This window comes from Pungitius pungitius, chromosome 14 (genome assembly GCF_949316345.1).
Source record: "Pungitius pungitius chromosome 14, fPunPun2.1, whole genome shotgun sequence".
In the NCBI taxonomy this organism is placed as follows: domain Eukaryota; kingdom Metazoa; phylum Chordata; class Actinopteri; order Perciformes; family Gasterosteidae; genus Pungitius; species Pungitius pungitius.
The window spans coordinates 4,271,100-4,287,913 of NC_084913.1; the positions used below are offsets into that span (position 1 = coordinate 4,271,100).

General features: G+C 51.0%; 1 protein-coding gene across 1 annotated transcript; it reads left to right on the forward strand.

The window, feature by feature from the left end:
- Positions 1 to 301: 301 nt before the first annotated feature.
- On the forward strand, positions 302 to 15,612 carry eif2ak4 (eukaryotic translation initiation factor 2 alpha kinase 4). The gene is made up of 38 exons (XM_037486598.2): positions 302 to 686; positions 783 to 898; positions 1,157 to 1,259; positions 1,469 to 1,642; positions 1,936 to 2,016; positions 2,146 to 2,306; positions 2,384 to 2,484; positions 2,570 to 2,727; positions 2,825 to 3,363; positions 3,665 to 3,780; positions 3,871 to 4,025; positions 4,156 to 4,595; positions 4,688 to 4,883; positions 4,988 to 5,110; positions 5,197 to 5,301; positions 5,450 to 5,507; positions 5,601 to 5,680; positions 5,796 to 5,897; positions 5,988 to 6,038; positions 6,140 to 6,376; positions 6,760 to 6,835; positions 6,925 to 7,046; positions 7,262 to 7,311; positions 7,507 to 7,675; positions 8,182 to 8,298; positions 8,423 to 8,488; positions 8,582 to 8,752; positions 8,836 to 8,970; positions 9,088 to 9,195; positions 9,490 to 9,618; positions 11,707 to 11,793; positions 11,956 to 12,068; positions 12,163 to 12,218; positions 12,395 to 12,504; positions 12,740 to 12,808; positions 13,562 to 13,606; positions 14,321 to 14,436; positions 15,235 to 15,612. Exons 1-38 carry the CDS (start codon positions 558 to 560, stop codon positions 15,290 to 15,292), a joined length of 5,022 nt encoding a protein of 1,673 aa, XP_037342495.2. The 5' UTR covers positions 302 to 557; the 3' UTR covers positions 15,293 to 15,612.
- Positions 15,613 to 16,814: the final 1,202 nt, after the last annotated feature.

The following is a 16,814-nucleotide window of genomic DNA, read 5'->3' on the forward strand; positions in this document are numbered from 1 at the left end:
TCTTTGATGGGAGAGGTTGGTTAAAAAACACTTACAAAATACTTGTCTTTAAATTATTCCCAGAAACGGAACTGCTTTTAATGTGTGACCAAAATTGTTTGTTTTATGTTTCTAGCGTATGACTTTCTTTTTTTTTTTTATTTGATGATTTTAATCTAAAGTGTTTTCGAGTACTACGAAAAGCCCTACACAGATACCATATTTTATTATTACTGTAACCATAACTTATTATTATTGTTGGGGTCCACCATCACTGTTTGGGGATAAACGCCGCCCCCTAGAGGCCACTCCCAGGAACCCAACGTGATGACGTGTCATCTGCGACGTAGCTGGCAGCAGGCACGCGCGGGCTAGCAGCAAGTTGCTCGTCGCGGTCGTCCTGGTGCGGTGAGCAGTGTAATGACGGCCAGGTTACTTCCTGCTAAGTACTTCGGGTTCACTGAGTGAAAGCGGAGCGGAGCGGGAGGGGTGGCGCCGTGCTTCCTCCTTCTTCTCTGCCGGCAGCGAGAGAGCGACCCTCGGCCGGGGAGGAGCGCCATGTAAGCCGAGGCAGGAGAATGAGCCGTCAGCGCGCTCCCACGGAAGCGCCAGAGGACCACTCGGTCCAGCAGGAGAACGAGCTGCAGGCGCTCGCGTCCATCTTCGGAGATGACTTCCTGGACCTGCGCAACAAGGACCCGTGGAAGGTAACGTCAGCCGGGGGGTGGGCGTGAGCTCAACACAACCCGTAGTTGTCCGAGGCGCTCACCTCCACCGTTTGGGTCATTTGTCTTTGCCTCCAGGTTAAAAGGCCTCCAGAAGTGCACCTCTGTCTGCGGCCCAACGGGCTGAACAGCGGGCAGGAATGCTACGTGACTGTGGACCTGCACGTCAGATGCGCACCGACATACCCAGACGCGTGAGTGATGACCCCTGACCCTTAACCATGTAGTCACTATGGCCTTTGTAAGGTAATCTCATGTCACAATGTTTAATGTGAGTCAAAGTGCTCCTAATTCATTAGCTGAGCACACTGCTCGATTTTAGATGAGGTTTTATTTTTGTTATGTTTGCTTTTGTCTTTGTTTCTATCCGAACAAAGATCCAATGTGGATGGTTAAATGTTGTCTCGGGTGATCATCCGTTCTTGGTCACTTGTGTCTTGTGGCACCAACAGGCCTCCGGAGCTGCAGCTGAAAAATGCCAAAGGTCTGTCAAATGAAAACCTCCAGAACCTCCAGAGTGAACTCGCTAAGCTGGCGGATGCCCGGTGCGGGGAGGTGAGGATGCGTGGACGAGCAGATATACAGTGTCCAAACTGGAGGGTTATTTTAACAGACATTTGCAAACAAGTGGTGGAGATAGTGCACTAAATCGTAGGGTTTTTATTAATCTAGTGGACCCGACGCGACATGCGTTCACATATCATCTGGTAACCACTGGTCTAAGCGCACCTGCTGCTGTTGACCTACCCTACCTGTTCACCTAGGTGATGATTTACGAGCTGGCGGACTACATCCAGGGCTTCCTGAGCGAGCACAACAAGCCTCCGCCGAGCTCCTTCCACGAGGAGATGCTGAAGAACCAGCAGAGACAGCAGGAGAAGCGAGACCAGGAGGAGCAGCAGAAGGTGGACCAGCAGCGCAAGCGGGCGGAGGAGATGGTTAGGACTTCTACTGGGGTTTACTTTTGTGTTAATGTTATTTCCTAATTCAGTGGCATTAGTCTGGGCCACTAACAAATGACCTCTAATTTCCTGCTCAGGGACCAATAAAAATAAATGTATCTTATCTGTGGAATTTAAATTAAATCATTACGATTAATCCAGTGATGAGCACAAGATAACTAATATAACCAAGACATATGTAACCAAACGCCGTGTTGGTATTGAATAACCAAACCCAAAACAAATGAAAGAAACAGGAAGTGCACTGAGGAATGTTTTTGTTGTTGTAGGAAAAAGAGATCATGGCTGAGATCCAAAGAAGAGAAGAGGAGAAACGAGATGAAAAAAGAAGAAAGGAAATCGCCAAACAGGTGTCTGCACCATTTCCACTGATCTCCTCAGAAAAGCAGCTAAACATGGATGGGTTTATTAGCAGAGAAATCACACGGATAAACAGTGTCTCGTGATGGACCTTTTCTTTGTGATGCCTACATTCACAGGAACGACTTGAGAGCATCGAGCAGCTAGACCTCGCCAACGCCTCCCCCCGCGGGAAGAGCCCACCCAGCCCTGGCGGCGCTCCTCCCAAACTGACGGAGGCCAAGAAGGCGGCGGTGGTGGCGGGCGGCCGCCGGCGGACTACCTCGAACACGCGCCACAGGTACACAGCGCGCCGAGCGCTTCTTCCCCGGGGCCCGAAGGAGCGCCGCTTAAACGCCGCGTCCCTGTTTTCCCCAGACGCGACACGGTTAACGACGACGCCCCTCGCTCGCGGGAGCTTCTTCGCTTCAATAGCAGCACTTACGGAGAGCTGGAGGTCCACCGGGGGAAAAGCTTAGGTGAGAGCAGTTCGAGGGTCCGGTTTCCGCCGCCACTGGTCGCCCGTCCGCACGCTCACGACCCCCGCGTCTCTCGCACCGACAGGTGTCAGCGAGAGGCTCCGCCGCAGCGTCCATCGCGGATTTGAGGCAAACTCCGGAGACTTTGCCGCCATCTACGAGTGGTCTCTCCGCTGGAACCAGAAGATCGGCAAGTTCTTCACCAGCCAGGAGAAAGGGAGGCTCGAGAGCTGCAAAAAGCAGGCAAGTGGTTTTTTTTCTCTCGGTGTGCAAATTCACGCACTTGAATAGGAGACGCGTGCTTCTGAGACACCGTTTTCCTGACGATTTCTCTGAGTAGATCCACGGGGCGGAAACCGAGTTCAACTCCCTCCTGCGGCTGGATCACCCGAACCTGGTGCGCTACATGGCGATGAGCTGCGCCGAGAAGGAGGACTGCCTGGCGGTCCGCCTGCTGGTGGAGCACGTGGCCGGCTTCAACTTGACCCGAAGCCTGGTCGCGCGCGCCCCGCTGGCCATGGACAAGCTGTGCCACTACGCGGCGCAGCTGCTGGCCGCCCTCGACTACCTGCACGCCAACTCCGTGGTGCACAAACAGCTGGGGGCCTCCAGCGTGCTGGTGGACGCCGAGGGCAACGTTCGACTGACCGACTACAGCCTGTCGAAGAGGTTCGCCGACATGTGCGAGGAGGACATCTTCGAGCAGGCCCACGTGCGTTTCTCGGAGGACGCGGCGATGCCGACGAAAACGGGCAAGAAGGGCGACGTGTGGAACCTGGGCCTGATGCTACTGGGCCTGAGTCAGGGGAAAGAGGCGCAGGAGTATCCAGTGACGGTGCCAGCCAGCCTGCCGGCAGACTTTCAGGATTTCCTCCACAAGTAAGTGTGCATGGATGAACAGCACCAGTGATGCTGTTTAACATTTATACTGTAGCTGCTATTGTCGTCACAGTTAATTATGACGTAATGTAAGAACCATTGATCGAGCGGTGACACTAAAGTTTGTCACTGTCGCTTGGTCTCCATCATAATTTTTCTAGATGTTTTGTTTGGCCGTCTAATTGCTTTTGCTGTTTAGAAAAGGTTTTCTATAAAGTTATATAATTTAGATCATACAGACCTTTTTCCTAATTAGGGTTAAAGTGTTCCTGTCGTGTGTGTGTGTGTGTGTGTGTCAAAGGTGTGTGTGCCTGAATGATGCTGACCGCTGGACAGCTCAGCAGCTTTTAGACCACGCCTTCCTCAAGCCTCCATCGCCGAAACACCTCCCCCTGCACCGCAATTCCAGCCCAGAAGGTGGCGTACATGAAACAAAAACAAAAAAAATTGCCGCCTCCAAAGATCACCTCCAACAGCATAACGTCTTGATGGTTTTTCTCCTCTCAGTTCCCGCCGTGGACTTCCCTTCATCCGTTATCCCGCGGAGCCACATTCCTTATGCTCCCTTCAGCTCCGGGGTGGAGAGGCAGTTTTCTCGCTACTTCAATGAGTTTGAGGAACTCCAGCTTCTTGGAAAAGGAGCCTTCGGCGCTGTGATTAAGGTGAGCTCTTTTTTCTTTCTTTTTTTTTTTTTTTTTTTTCCCACACGCCTTCAGTCTGGCAAGAAGGGATCTTCTGCAAAAATTCTCCCGCGTCCACGATCCCTCCGCCTTCCCCCTCCTGCGTCTCCAGGTCCAGAACAAGCTGGACGGCTGCTACTACGCCGTGAAGCGCATCCTGGTCAACCCGGCGAGCAAACAGTTCAGGCGCATCAAAGGCGAGGTCACCCTGCTGTCGCGCCTCAACCACGAGAACATCGTCCGGTACTACAACGCGTGGATCGAGCGCCACGAGATTCCCCCGTCCGGGTTGCTGAGCAACGCCGACAGCTCCGAGTCTCCTTGGAGCGCCGGCGACACGCCGGGGAAGCCCCCCCGGGGGAAAGAGCCTCCGCCGCTGCGGGGCGTCGACGACCCCGGCGACGGCGTGGAGGAGGCCGCGCCTCCCCCGGCCCTGTCCAGCTCGGTGGAGTGGTCCACCTCCATCGAGAGGTCGTCCAGCGCCAAGTGTAGCGCGCCCCAGTCGAGTGATGAAGACGATGACGAAGAAGATGTGTTTGGTGCCTCTTTTTTGTAAGTGTTTTTTTTTTTCTTTTTACTTTCTCCTGCTTTAAATCCTCACGCATTCCTCGCGTTTTTTTTTTTTCTTCTTCTTTATCTGTCAGGCCGTCGGATAGTTACATCGTCTTCGACAGCGGCGACGGCAGCACGGACGACATGGCGTCGGTGGTGTCGCCCGCAGTGCAGCTGACGGGCGCCCTGCCCGCGCAGGTCGAGCCGAGCAAGAGGCCGGCGATCGACACGGCGGAGGGCGCCGACTCGGAGCGACCTCAGCGCATAGCGCATTACCTGTACATACAAGTGAGCTTCACCCCAGGGATCCGTTCTTTGGCCCCACTGGAGGCCTCTGTCTCACGTGTAATGTGTGTTTTTTCTGCACCCCGCCCCCTCTGCCCCCCTGGCAGATGGAATACTGTGAAAAGAGCACTTTAAGGGACACAATAGATCACGGCCTGCACGAGGACCACAATCGCCTGTGGAGGCTCTACAGAGAGATACTTGATGGCCTCGCTTACATCCACGAGCAGGTGATATTTCAGTGTTGCACCCTGGAAAAAAGTTTTATTTTTTATTTTTATTATTAATCAATTATCTCTTTGTCCGTCTGTTTCAGGGCATGATTCACAGGGACCTGAAGCCTGTCAACATCTTCCTTGACTCGCACGACCACGTGAAGATCGGGGACTTTGGCCTGGCTACGGACCACCCCGCTAATGTGGTATGCTAACTTCACGACGCTGTCATTTTGTGTGAGATCTTGTCTGGTAGCTCAGCTTAATGGTGAACCACGCTTTAGCCGGTGCATCTGTGTCGGATGCATAACCCCCCCTTCCCCCCCCCCTCCGGGGCGATGACATTGTTTACAGGCTGCCGGTAAATGTGAAGTGGAAGAGAGCGGCTCTGCAGTCAAACCCGACCCAACAGGTGCACAAAACGTTCCCGCGGTGTGATCCCGTTTAGTCTCGCGTTGCCGTTCCCTGACGCTTCGTGCTACTTTTGCATTCTTGCGTTCCTCAGGTAACATGACGGGCATGGTCGGCACTGCGCTCTACGTCAGCCCGGAGGTTCAAGGAACCACCAAAGCCAACTACAACCAAGTAGGATTCAGACTTAAAAAAACCAAATCCTTGCCTTGCCCTGGACTGGTGTTTGTGCTTGTGTGTTTTTTGAGTGTCTAGGAAAATGCCGAAATCTCTCTTCACCCCCTTTCAGAAAGTGGACCTGTTCAGCCTGGGCATCATCCTGTTCGAGATGTCCTACCGGCCCATGACCACGGGTGCCGAGCGCATCTCCGTCCTGAGCCAGCTGCGCGTGGTGCGTCCGTCCTTCGCCGCTGGGGGCCCGTCTGGGTTGGGAGTCGAGTGCGACCACCGGCTTCTAACCTCCTCTCTTTTCACGCTGCAGGAGCCCATGAACTTCCCCGAGGACTTCACTGCGTACGAGCAAGGAACTCAGGTGAGGAGGCCGGAGCACAGCTCCTTTTTGTTTTACGGAAACGGCTCAATTTTAGTTTTTTTTGTCTTTTTGTTTTTAATCGCGTCTTACCACCCGGTCAGAGGAAAGTGATCGAGTGGCTGCTGAACCACGACCCGGCCCTCCGGCCCACCGCCCAGGAGCTGCTGAAGAGCGAGCTGCTGCCCCCGCCGCAGATGGAGGAGTCGGAGCTGCACGAGGTGCTGCAGCACACCATGGCCAACATCAACGGCAAGGCCTACCGCACCATGGTTGGCCAGCTGTTTGCCCAGAACACCACTCCGGTCATGGATTACACCTACGACATAGACCTGCACAAGGTGGGGGGCCTCGGCTTTCTCTTTTCCTGCATGAGATCATATTAAACTTGTGCTGTGCTGGACTCAACATGAGACTTTTAACATTACATTAAATGTGTTTTGCTTTTTAATTAGATAAAGCGTGTGTGGACCATGAGACATGTTTTACAACAAGACCAGGGAGGTCATGTGTCATTTGTTTAAAAAAAAAAAAAGAAGCAGTTTGTGTAGATGTTCCCCGCTCGACCTGTAGATGTCACCGCGGACACATGAACGGCTGCACCAACGCCTCAGTGCAGCTTGGCTCATCTGGTCTGTGTAACCGGAAAGGCAGAAGGTCTGGCAGTGCTTAATCGATGTCTCCTGATCCCTAACAGAGGCGGTTTTGTTTGGTCTCCCTTCAGGGCAGCTTCAGCTTAAACAGTGCCAAATTGCAGCAGCATGTGTACGAAACCATCACCCGGATCTTCAAGAAGCACGGTGAGTACGCTGCGCTGGTTCGCTGAGTGTGTGAGCCCCCTGCACGCTCTTCTCTTCTCCCAAACGCCATCTGCGTTGTTTGATTGCAGGTGCGGTGCGTCTCCAGACGCCGCTGCTCCTCCCGAGGAACAGGAAGTTGTACGATGGCAGCGAGCCGGCCTGCTTCATGGACCACAGCGGCATGCTGGTCACACTGCCCTACGACCTCCGCGTGAGTCCGGCGCTTTCGCACCCACGTAACGCAAACACCGTTTACACGGCAATTTGCATACACACACACACACACACACACACACACACACACACACACACACACAGTGTGAGACTGCAATCAGACCCCGACGACTAAATGGTTGTTTCCACAGTGTGATTGATTACAGCCTGACTTCACCGTCATTACGTGTCTCCACTCTCTGTCTACTATAGATGGCGTTTTCAAGATTCGTCGCACGCAATAATATAACGCATCTGAAGAGGTAAAGTTTAAATGATCAAACAGATTTGTATGTATGTATTTTTTTTTTTTTAAATGTAGTTGCCATTAGGTGATAAAACACCACAATGTCCCTCAGAAATACAACTACATTATGTGCGATTATTCGCCACCAGGTTTACAGACATTCATCATGAAAAAAGTGTTTATTTTTTTTATTTTTTTCGCCTCTCTCAAGGTACAGCATCGAGCGAGTGTTCCGCCCCAGGAAGCTGGACCGCGCACACCCAAGGGAGCTTCTGGAGTGCTCCTTTGACATCATCACGCCCGTAACCAACAGCCTGCTCCCCGATGCCGAGACCATCTACACCATCTCCGAAATAGTCCAGGAATTCGCCGCGCTCCAGGTCACACGAACTAGCCGCATTCAAACGACCTCCTCTTGAGGTTGTTGACGTGCGTCGTTGTTCTTCACCGTCCTATCGCCGCGTGCCCGCTTTCTCGCTTCCCACCGACATTCCTAGCATACCGGGCCATGTGTAAGCCTGACGTATTTCAACCATATTCGTCATTCGCAGTAAAGTAAATCTGAAACGCGCAGCTCTGTGCACTTCCTTCCTCGCCATCGATATCCTGTTCACGCGCCTCGCTGTGGAGGCGCAGCTCCCTTCTGCATGAACAGAGTCCCTCGTTGATCCTCTTTCTGATCCCCCCCCCCGCCACCCCCCGTCCGCCTCCCTGCTCTTTGTGTGAAAGCTCTTAACAATATGTGCGTCGGATGGAATGAGAGGGCAGCCGGACACAACAGTCATTACTCGTCGGGATGGCGCCCGTTGAACGGCGGTGCTCTCGGTTTTTTTTTTTTACTGTAATTGCAGCGGAGGGGGTTAAAGGTGTGTTTCTGTGACCGCAGGAAAGGAACTACACCATTTACCTGAACCACACCAGCTTGTTCAAGGCCATCCTGCTCCACAGCGGCGTCCCCGAGGACAAGCTGAGCCAGGCCTCCACCATCCTGTGTGACGCCATGGTCCGTGCACGGTTCACACGTGCACCACACATGTTACATTCACAACGGCGTTCTGACTAAATGCAGCAGCGTTAACGTCCTCCGCTCCCTTTTTTGGGCCCCCCCCCCCCTGTGTTTTCTACAGAGCGAAAAGCTAAGCAAACGTGAGGTGGAGGCAAAGTTCTGCAACTTCTCCCTGTCGACCAACAGCGTGAGTCGGACCCCCTGAGAAACATAATTAGTCCCCCCGCTGCAGCGGACCCGTTTCCCCGCTCGTAAACGGCGCCCACTCTGTTGCGTCCAGTTGCAGACGCTGTACAAGTACATAGAACAGAAGGGGACTCTGCAGGACCTGGCGCCGCTACTGACATCACTCACCAAACAGAAGACCGCCGTCACCCAGCTGGCCAAGCAGGGCCTCAAGGACCTGGAGGAGGTCACGGTGCTGCTGCGCGGTCTGGGAGTAAAGCTGCAGGTGAGTTGGCTTCTGGGTTAAGAGACACAGTTGTGTGTGTTTTTCTCCCGCGCCTTTTCAACACCGTTGCATTCTCTCCGCAGGTGGTGGTCAACTTGGGCTTGGTGTACAAGGTGCAGCATCACTCGGGGGTCATCTTCCAGTTTGTGGCTTTCATCAGGAAACGCAAGCGAATTGTTGCGGACATAGTGGCTGCTGGAGGACGCTATGACCACTTGGTAGGTTGTCAGGTCACGGGCAAAAATCGGCACTGATTAATGCACCCGCGGCTCTGTATTCCACACGATGCAGTCTACGTGATGCCTTTGAGGGACTTTGTTCTCTTGTGTTGCTAGATCGTGGAGTTTCGAGGGCCGGCTTCCACCGTGCAGGTGCCCTCTGCAGTCGGGGCCAGTGTGGCTCTGGACAAAGTCTGTGCTGCTTTGACCAACATGGAGGAGCCGGTGAGAGAGAGACACACACACATGCACACACACACATGCACCCGCTGAGATCTGACATTCCTAATTATTGTGATGAAGTAGCAGCAGACAGCTGCATATTTAATGATGCCTTATCACAGCAGTTGGCTGCCACACAGCCAATTTTAGAAACACATTAATAACTATGATCACAGCGAGTCTTGACGCCATGGAGTTATTTTTTTTGCCGGTGCATCATTTGAAAAAATTTTGTGAAACGATGTGCGAGTAGGTCTCCAAAGAAATGCAAGTTACTTTTACTCCTGTTCATCTCAGCCTTCGGTGAGCTGCTGCGATGCCCTGGTGGTTCCAGTCGGACATTCTTCAATGTCTCGAGCCATCAATGTCGTCCACAAGCTGTGGAGCACCGGCGTCTCCGCGGACATCGCCTACGATGTCTTACAGGTGAATTTTCTGAATCCTTAAAGTCTTTAAAAAGGGTCGATTTTTAGCTTTGCTTGCTGTCACATCTTTTGCAGACTACCTCACACAAACTACAATGTTTTTAAACGTTTTTTTCAATCTTCTTTCAGATGTTAATATGTTTCTTACATATTTAAGAAATCAGTGGGGGGGGGGGGGGGAGTGCTCTTTTTTTTTTTGGAGAGAAAACATGAAAAAAAGATTTAAAAAGTCCGTTAATGCTGCAAAAATGCAGTCGCCTAAAACCTAGTCACGCAAGAGCCATTAAGGCCCAAGCCTGAATTCCTGTGGGCTCAAGGAAGCAGAGTCCACTTCTCAGTGAGTCACTCCTTCACTGTTGTTTCCGGACATGCGAAAGGAAGGAATCTGCGGGGAGGACGTAGCTGCTCCATGTGGCCCACGCTTTTGTTTGTGTTCACACACAAAGCGATTGTTTGACCGAGCCCCGAAGGTTTTGTTGCACGTCAAAACTTGACCCACGTCTGTGTCCTTGAATGGGGAATCAAACCGTTGTTTTTGAAATGGGTGATTTCCCCCTACTGCCTCCTCCAGGGGGCAACACCTGACTCCGCCCCCCCCCCCCCCCCCCCCCCCCCCCCGAGGGAAAACGGACTTATCGCGGCAGCATCAGAAATAGTAAACATCCCGGAGGGCTCGCTGGCCTTATTAGGACAATTCAACACGGAGTCATTGGGGCAATAATCGACTCGGTCATCTCTTGTCCAATGAACCTCCTGTAAAAAGCTCTTTTTAGGGCAACGGTCAAACTGAGCTCAGTCCCTTCAAAGTGAAGTTATTTGTCTTGCGGTCCAAAGCTCCTGGTGCCACGCATCTGTCACATTCTTCATGCTTATGTGACAAACTGATCTCGGCCTCTAAAAGGCCTCCCTGGCGTGTTGCCGTGCCAACGCGTACATGTATGTATGTATTTTTTTTTTTTTCCTCCTCTACTAATTATTACCTATTCATTTGACGTTTCACTTTGGCCTTTTCAATTGGGGCGGTTGTCATTTGCCCTCATTAGACAAGTCCTGAGGAGGGAAGGCTGGATGTGTGCAGGGGAACAAGCATCACTGTGTCCAAACGGTCAATGTAATGTAACGTAATGTAACCCTGTGTGCGTGCGTGTTTTCCTTTGATCTTGCGCGCAGGCAGCGCCTCGAACCGGTGGCGAGTTTGTTCAGAAACACCTTGTTCGGACCTCCTCGTCCAGCCCTCCCTGCCCTCCCTGCCCCTGCCCCCCCCCTTCCCAGGCTTTTTCGTTAACACCTTTTGCGTGCTGGCCTCTTTCACGGGGCCCCAAGATCTGCAGCGTTTAATTCAAACCTCGGGAGACGGTTCCACTCTTTTTCGCTCTTTATTAGCCAAATATGGCAAAACCTTTTTCCACATGCTGTCAGCTTAGGCGTTCGGCCCGGAGCAGCCCGACGGCCAGTGGCTTACCTTTTTGACTTAATGTGTTCAGTCAATGGGAAAGTTGTAAGAAGAGAGGAAGTTTTAGTGCGAACATGATGACGAGGCAAATTGACACACACACACACACACACACAAAGTTGTAGTACACAGGAGGATTTGTTCTGCTCTGACGTTAGCTCGGCGAACGGAGCAGCCAGATGGAACGGTGGGCTTTAGTTGGTGTGAATCAGTTGGGCTGACACACACACACACACACACACTCTCTCTCTCTCGTGGTCGAATGGATCACCTTCAAATCTGGTTCCAGGTTAAACCAATATAAAATAATTTTTGACGGCGTCGGTCTGGTGTTGCCCCCAGAATGAGCTCTCGTTTTCCAACTTAAACATCGAACTTGACGTGTTATTATTTCACGCTTTAATGGAAGCGAAACGCTCCGTAAAGCGTGCACGGGCGGCAGGGAGCCTTCAGCAGGAACCCAGCCGTGGCTGAGGGTTCAGTGAACGCCTCCCCGCGGACTCATCCCGCTCCAGCCGCCATCTCCAAGGCCCAACTGTAAAACAATGGGGGGGGGAAGCCACTGGACGAGAGTTGTTTTTTTTGTTTTTTTAATTCCTGCAGTGTGGGTGTGTTTTGTCACGTTGTGTGTTTTAGTCTCAGGAGACGCTGATGGAGCACTGCAGGCTGGCAGCCATCAGCTGCATGGTCCTGGTCTCTGACAAGGAGGGAAACTACGTGAAGGTAAAGCCACCCCCCCCCCCCCCCCCGCCCCCAGCAGCAAATGTGTTACTTCACATTTTTCTAGCTTGAGAAAAACAACTATCCAGATTGTTTTGGAGGAGAGCGCCTTAGAGGGCTGTTTTCTGCAGCGGCATCTGGTCATTTCATCTGGTGTCTTTTCAGGTGAAGTCCTTCGAGAAGGACAGACAGTCGGAGAAACGGATCCCAGAGTCGGACCTGGTGGACCACATCATTCAGAAATGTCGAACCAAGTTCTTTGAGGAAAGAAACATCAGGTAGAGCCATTTGGATCTTAACGAGCTGCTCAGATGTCTGCATGATGTAACGGGGGGGTGGTTCTTATATGATGTTGTCCTTGTGCCCGGGCAGAGAAATCTCCGAAAGCATGTCTCAGAACCCTAAAGGATCGTTGCTCAACACCACAGGTACGGTGTCCACGCACTCCTCCCAACCGAAACTGCATGTTTGTGCGGTCAGTCCTTCTGCAACATGAAGCCGTCACACCTCCGTTCTGCACGTTGTCCTCCGCGGACGCGTTAAAGGCCACACGGTTCCAAGCGCCTGCGTCATTGTGCCGCGTTTTTTCCTTTGCTTCCCCCAGGCTCCTCGGAACAGCACGGCAGCAGCAGCAGCAGCACCACGAACATCAACGTCTACGTCATCAGCCCGGACAAAGTTTCCTCCAGTGCCAGACGCCGCTACGAGACTCAGGTTTTCTGATGCACGCGTGTCTCCCCAAGCGGCTCGCAAGATTTTCTTCTATTTCATTAACGACGTGACCCGGTTCATCATTCGTTCATCGAACATTAAGCAATGATCTGATTATCTACCGCCAGACCAGCCATCACAATGGTTAATTGGGCCTTTGCACCACGGATTGAAACCCTTACACGTGGCAACGCTTAAGGTCACATTTCTTTCTTTCTAATTCACCCCTCTCTTTCAGATCCAAACCAGATTACAAAATCTCGGCACCAATTTGCAGAGCAAGAGCAATGACATTGAAGTTCTGGCAGTAAGTCATTTGTTTGTTTCCCTGTGTATCCCGGCTCTCGTTCTCAGCTCTCCCTCCATATCTCTTGAATTCATGTGTGAAATCACAGAGCGGGGACGGCCCTTTTTTTTGTAGTTCTTTGCCCCTCGTAAAACCCCTGGAAAAAATCTGGAGATTAAGAGGGTCACTAATCCTGTGCTAGGAGCTACAGAGCAACGCTAACACTAAACAGAAGTCATTTTGTGGGACGCCATATTTAGTATATTTGTGGTTGCATTGAAGATTTCTGGGCAGATATTCCCCCCCCCCCCTGAAGCGTCCCGTTCACCACCGCGCTGCATATTCCGAATGCGTCTTGTCGTCCGCGATGGGTTCTGGATTCTCGCAGTGAATGTGCAAGTTACTGAAACGCGACCGACCCTGATTTTTGGGGAAACCCGTCGCGTCCGTGAGCAGCCTGCTTTTCCATCAGTCGGACCGGAAACCGCTCATTTTCCAACGATAAACCCGGGAGGCCGTCCCACTTCCTGTCGAAGGGACGGCGTGCTTTCAGGCCTGCAGGAGCATTGTGCAACTCGGATTACAAGTCATTTACCATGAGAGTGGGCTGGATTATCCTGTTTGGAAATAATCACACAAGCTTTTGGGCGGTGGGGCGCAACGGTTAATATTTTTAGCTCGATTTTTTTTCTAATTACGTTTTGTGGGACATTAGATAAGGCTCCCATTGTGTGTTGTGTGTTGTGTTAACCCAGCTCGTGTCGTGTCCCACAGGTGGACCTGCTGAAGGAAACGCTCGTCCACTTCCTCTCCCTGGAGGTTGGTTCCTTACTCGCTTCCTCGAGACCATTGCAGAGTTAATCAAGGGTCCACGTCCTCAATGAAGGGTGGGAGGAGAAAGGGGGGGGGGGGGGAAACCGACCCAACGGAGGTCAACCTCCTTGGACGGAAGGACGGGATCCCGTCTTCCCGTCCTTGGAGAGCGGAGTGAAGGAACACCCCCGACTTCTTCCACAGCATCGAGAACCTCTCAACAGTCTGACGTTAACGAGGCTCCCATGTGGGGGGGGTTTATGTACCGCACGGTTAACAAAAGGCACGCTTTAAAGGTGTGACAAAGGCTGGAGCCATAAATAATACAAAGTCATATTGTGCCAAGAAACGCTCTGAACGCCAAGGCCTCCCTCAGTAAATGAACAGGCCACCTGCACAGTTTCCCCCCCCCCCCCCCTCCCCCCCTTTAGCACGTGTCAGAGAAAACACACAAAGTGCGTAAAAACACAGGACAATACACAGGGCTTGTTGCCAGGCGTGCAGGAAAGACCTGTTTAATATAATAATTACCCCCCACGTCACACACACACACACACACACACAGCCAATGAACCCCGCAGACCCACTGAAGATTGGTGCCTCCGCCGCAACTCACTAACCCCCTAACCCTAACCCGAAAAAATATACTCCAAGGCTGCAGATGAAACACCGTCCTCTATTAGTTGCGTTAACCACCTTTTTTCCTTCCTCTCGTCCCAGTTCGATAGCGAAGAGCAGTTCAACAGCAGCGTGAAGACTCTGCTGAATCGCCTCCCCAAGCAGCGCTACCTCAAGTCCATCTGCGAGGAGATCCACCACTTCAAGGTCATGAAAAAGTGAGTCGGGTGGTGGGGGGCGGGGGGCGGGGGGGGGACACAGGACAAGCGGCGCTTCAAAGGGGCGCCTTGTGGAACCTCACATGATCCCATTTCCCGCGGTGAAATCTGGAGAAGGATTTGCCTTCGGGCGTAGTCGACTCCATCCGCGGCTGTGGTTTTGCAGCCCCCCCCCCCCGCATGTGACACTCATAAACGGCAGAACAGATTTTTCTCATTCGTGATTGAGATGGTAACAAACAAACAAACAAACCAACACAACAACAAAAAAATAGAAAGTCAAAGCGCCTTTCTGCTTCTCCGCAGCGGTTGATTTTATTTTCCCGTCTGGGGAAAAAAAAGCTCTTTTGATACATGACCGGCAACGATGGATATATTCAGCATGTGTTTGTTTAGTTGTTTACATCAAATGTGGGGCAGAGGCAACCGAGGCCAGATGACTTGGCTCAAGGGCTCGTGCGTTCACCCGGCTGCAGGACCTGCACTTCGCTGTCCTCCTGCTGCGTGAGACCTGCATGCGACTCCCAAGCTGCTCCAACGGTCGTGCTAACGTGCTAACGTGCTAACGTGCCGTTAAGGTCCCCTCGACATGAATTGGATGCGGGTGACATCTGCAGGGTACCCGTATGCTAAATGAAAACAGAACTTTTTCTTTGGAATAATTGATGAAGACGAGTGTAGTTTTTCCTTGGTTAGTCTCTTTATTTCGGAAAAAATCGAGTTGAATTTGGAAATCCCCCCCCCCCCCCCACCCCGTAACGCTTTGGAATAGCGTCCTGATGTGTTGTCTTGTTGCAGGGTGGCTGTGGTGGTCTTGTACAGCTACAAGGACGACTACTACAAGATCCTTCTCTGAACGCCCTTCGGCCGTCCTTGGACCTGCAGGAACTCCCACGGACTCTGAGCTTTTCTTTTTGGAAAACATCAGCCCCGAAAGATGGCATGTTTTACACATGTTGAATGGTGAATTTATGCATTTCACCCCAAATCCATAGTTTTTCCCCACAAAAGCTTTGTGGTATTTCTCAGATCAACGTTGACCAGGACTACGGGAGGTATGGCCTTCATAGAACAATTAGGAAAAAAAAGTATTTTTTTACTGATAATGTGTCACAGAGGCGATACTTTTATTATGAACAACTGGATGGATAGTTGTAATAAATCAACTTTTTCCCACGTGTTGTTTTGTCTGTTTTAGACGTGGCCATTTAACGTTTGCACCCTGATGATGGAGTTTCTGCTTATTGAGGTGTACAATAAGACATCATTTACAGATGGATACTTTTGTCCAAAAGCGATGCGTGTCCTTCGAGGCCTGGGGCTTCCTCGCCTTGAAGTTTATGAAGGACGAGTCCAAACAGCCCCGCTGGAGGCCTCCGTGTCTTTGTTTTAGCAGCTCGTTGAATTGGTGAGAAACCTCCCCTCGGAAGCTGCATTCCACCACTAAAACACATGTGCTACTGAGATAAGAGAACTCTGATAACGTCCTGCTTCATACCAGATGTGTGTGTGAACCCACAATTGTTTGTGTTCGGTCAAAAAAAATTCCCCCCAAAAAACCCTGATAGCATCTTGATTGACATCATCGCACTTTGGGGAATTGCTCTTCAAAAGCATCATTGGTACAGGCCACTTTGGTTCAAACATTTATTTTTCAAAATAGTTGTGAATGTTACAGTTCATTCATCTACGAAACATATTTACAGGTTTTGCAACAAAATAAATAAGTTTGTATAGGATATAGCAGATAGAAATGGTAAATAGTCTACAATGTACAGCAGCTTTGGCTACCAAAAGTTCATTTTTCAAAAAAGAAACTCAAACTATAGTTTAATAATAAATAAAGCTATGTGAAAAAATAAATAAGGTACTCTTCGGTCCTACTAATTTAAACTACTTTTTTAATCTTTTTTTTTTTCTTTTTTTTTTTTGTTACAGACGAAAAAAAGAATTGCGTAAGCTTTTACAGTCGCCTCTTCATTTTAAAGCACGTGGTCATGAATCAACACACAAATCTACAACGTACTAAAACGCTTCAATACGACTTCTTCGTATTGAGAAGTTGGCAACGGACTGAGAACTTTGACGACCCCCCCCCCGTTGGTTTCGTGACTCCGTGCTCCTTTAGATTGATGCGCAGTGAGTGGTTTAACATCTCTCATTGTAACGTGTCTACAGCTACTAGAGAGCTTCCACGTCACATGATTCATTTGTGTCTGTATCTCTACATGGGGTGACTAACTGCTTTTAGATTCCTTACCATGAGGAAACGGTTTATTTGAATTAAGGCTTTAGAATGAATCAATAATCGCCATCTCTCGACGCTCGGTAACAACCTGCACACCTCCACACAGCAGGAAGTCACATTCCTGCGTGGT

Excerpts from the sequence above, each read along its gene's own strand:
- eif2ak4 (XM_037486598.2), top strand. The coding sequence starts at position 558 with ATGAGCCGTCAGCGCGCTCCCACGGAAGCGCCAGAGGACCACTCGGTC. Across the intron at positions 4,026-4,155 it reads CCTTCGGCGCTGTGATTAAG|GTCCAGAACAAGCTGGACGG; the intron begins GTGAGCTCTTTT and ends CTGCGTCTCCAG. Across the intron at positions 5,681-5,795 it reads CCAAAGCCAACTACAACCAA|AAAGTGGACCTGTTCAGCCT; the intron begins GTAGGATTCAGA and ends ACCCCCTTTCAG.